Below are 1849 nucleotides of genomic sequence, written 5' to 3' on the forward strand. Positions count from 1 at the left end.
CGGGCCTGATCAAAATTGTAGACGGGCCGGATTCGGCCCGCGGGCCTTGAGTTTGACACATGTGCTCTAGATGAACAGACAGATGGGTTGGAAAGTTGGAGAGATGATGACATGCAGCAATGTGCCACTGTTCGTATTCGTCAGTCACGGCCGCTACAAATGGGACTATGCCAATATTGAAAGATTTATAATTGTCTTGTCCTTGGAGTTTCTTTCATATTTTATTCATATTCATTTCAGAAATTGAAAGCCTCTTCAAATAAGCAAGTGCCTGTTTGTGAATGGCAACATAAACTCTATTGCCGAGTCAATATATGGATAACTGCTGAAAGAGAGTGTTTCATGAGTGAGTATTAACATATGTCAAGAATGTATACTATTATTATCATAGTTAGTTATAAACAATTATTTTCTCAAACAGTTGATTGATTGCAAACTATTTGATATACTATATGAAATGTTTGGCATAATGTGCTTAAATATGACCTTAACAATGATTAGAAAGGTTGCATGATCATTTTCTGTTGATTGACTGAATTATATAAATTATTTGACTGATAGTTTTAGCTCTAAAATCAATAAACAAAAGCAAAATCTTTGATCCTTTGAAATAAGAAGCTGCAACCTGTATGTTAACATTTAACAAGCTAAAAAAACAAAAATATACCACAAGCCTCTTCTTCGTATTCGTCTTTTATTTAAATGTATTTTTTTATACAACTGTTAACTTTCATAAGTCAGCTCCTGAAGGTTTAGATGTGTCCAAAGTTAAACTAACTAAGACCTAAGGGACATACTACAGTATATACAATATGTGCATGCATCTCAATGCCTTGTGTTATATCACAGAGGCTGGCTCTCTAACCCTTTGTATTTACCTGAGAGCTGGCTGGCCATCCTGCGCAGAGTGACTGAAGAGGAGCGGATTTGAACCTCCCCACTGTCAAGAAATATCAGACCGTCTGTCACGTACTTCAGCTCCGAGTCCCGCGACTTCCCTAGGGGGTTTTTGATGGTAAAGTTCTCCACGTATTTCTCCAGAGGGTCATCCAGGGAGCCAATCTTCCCGTCCTCCCACAGTTTGTACAGCATCAAGGTCGGGAAGATTTTAGATAGGCTTGCAATTCTGAAAAAGAGATTAAGGAGTATAACGTGATTGTTTTTTTTTATCTGACAGAAAATATTTCTTTATACTTCGCACACAGCTTTTGTTTGCAAAAAAAAAATCGGTAACACTTTATATTAAGGTACACAAATGAACCATCAACTAGTTGTTAATTACGCATATTAGCAGTATATTGGCTACTTATTAGTCATTATAAAACACTTATTATTGCCTTATTCTACATGACCATATTCTACAAGTAATAGGCCATTAGTTGAGAGTTTTTCCTCAATAACCCTCTAATTAGTGCTTATTTATTGGAAGTAAGGAAGTTGTTGTACATGAGTTTTGGTCTTAATATGCACTGCTCAATATGGGCCTAATAAGGCAGTAGTATAAGAAAAGTAATTCTGCCATAATAACACTTAACAAATATGATCTATTCTTACATCATGAAACTATAAGTGTTAATTGTGTCTAAATAACTCAAAATTAGGTATTTATATCTAAGAACATGTTACCTATTTTAAAGTGAAGTCTTGTTCATGACCAATAAGCTAGTAGTTTGACTCTAATTAGGTATTTCTACATAAAAGAAAAACATTACTTAGTGAAAACCTGTCACGATTCTCATGTTATGTCACGTTTATAGTTTTGTAGGTTTGGGTGTTTTTGCTGTTTTCCATGTCATGTTTTCCTTTGGGTTATTGTCTTGTCATTAGTTTCCCTGGCGTGTCTAATTGT

At 35.2% G+C, this 1849-nt stretch overlaps 1 protein-coding gene across 1 annotated transcript in view; it reads right to left on the reverse strand.

The window, feature by feature from the left end:
• Positions 1 to 813: 813 nt before the first annotated feature.
• Positions 814 to 1849, reverse strand: part of LOC104954669 (putative beta-lactamase-like 1) — a 14250-nt gene continuing 13214 nt past the window's right edge. The window contains exon 6 of the mRNA XM_010781837.1: positions 814 to 1126. Within this exon, the coding sequence (XP_010780139.1) occupies positions 844 to 1126 (283 nt within the window). The 3' untranslated portion in view covers positions 814 to 843. The remainder of the gene's footprint in view (positions 1127 to 1849) is intronic.

This window comes from Notothenia coriiceps, unplaced genomic scaffold (assembly GCF_000735185.1).
Source record: "Notothenia coriiceps isolate Sejong01 unplaced genomic scaffold, NC01 NC01_scaffold00023589, whole genome shotgun sequence".
In the NCBI taxonomy this organism is placed as follows: domain Eukaryota; kingdom Metazoa; phylum Chordata; class Actinopteri; order Perciformes; family Nototheniidae; genus Notothenia; species Notothenia coriiceps.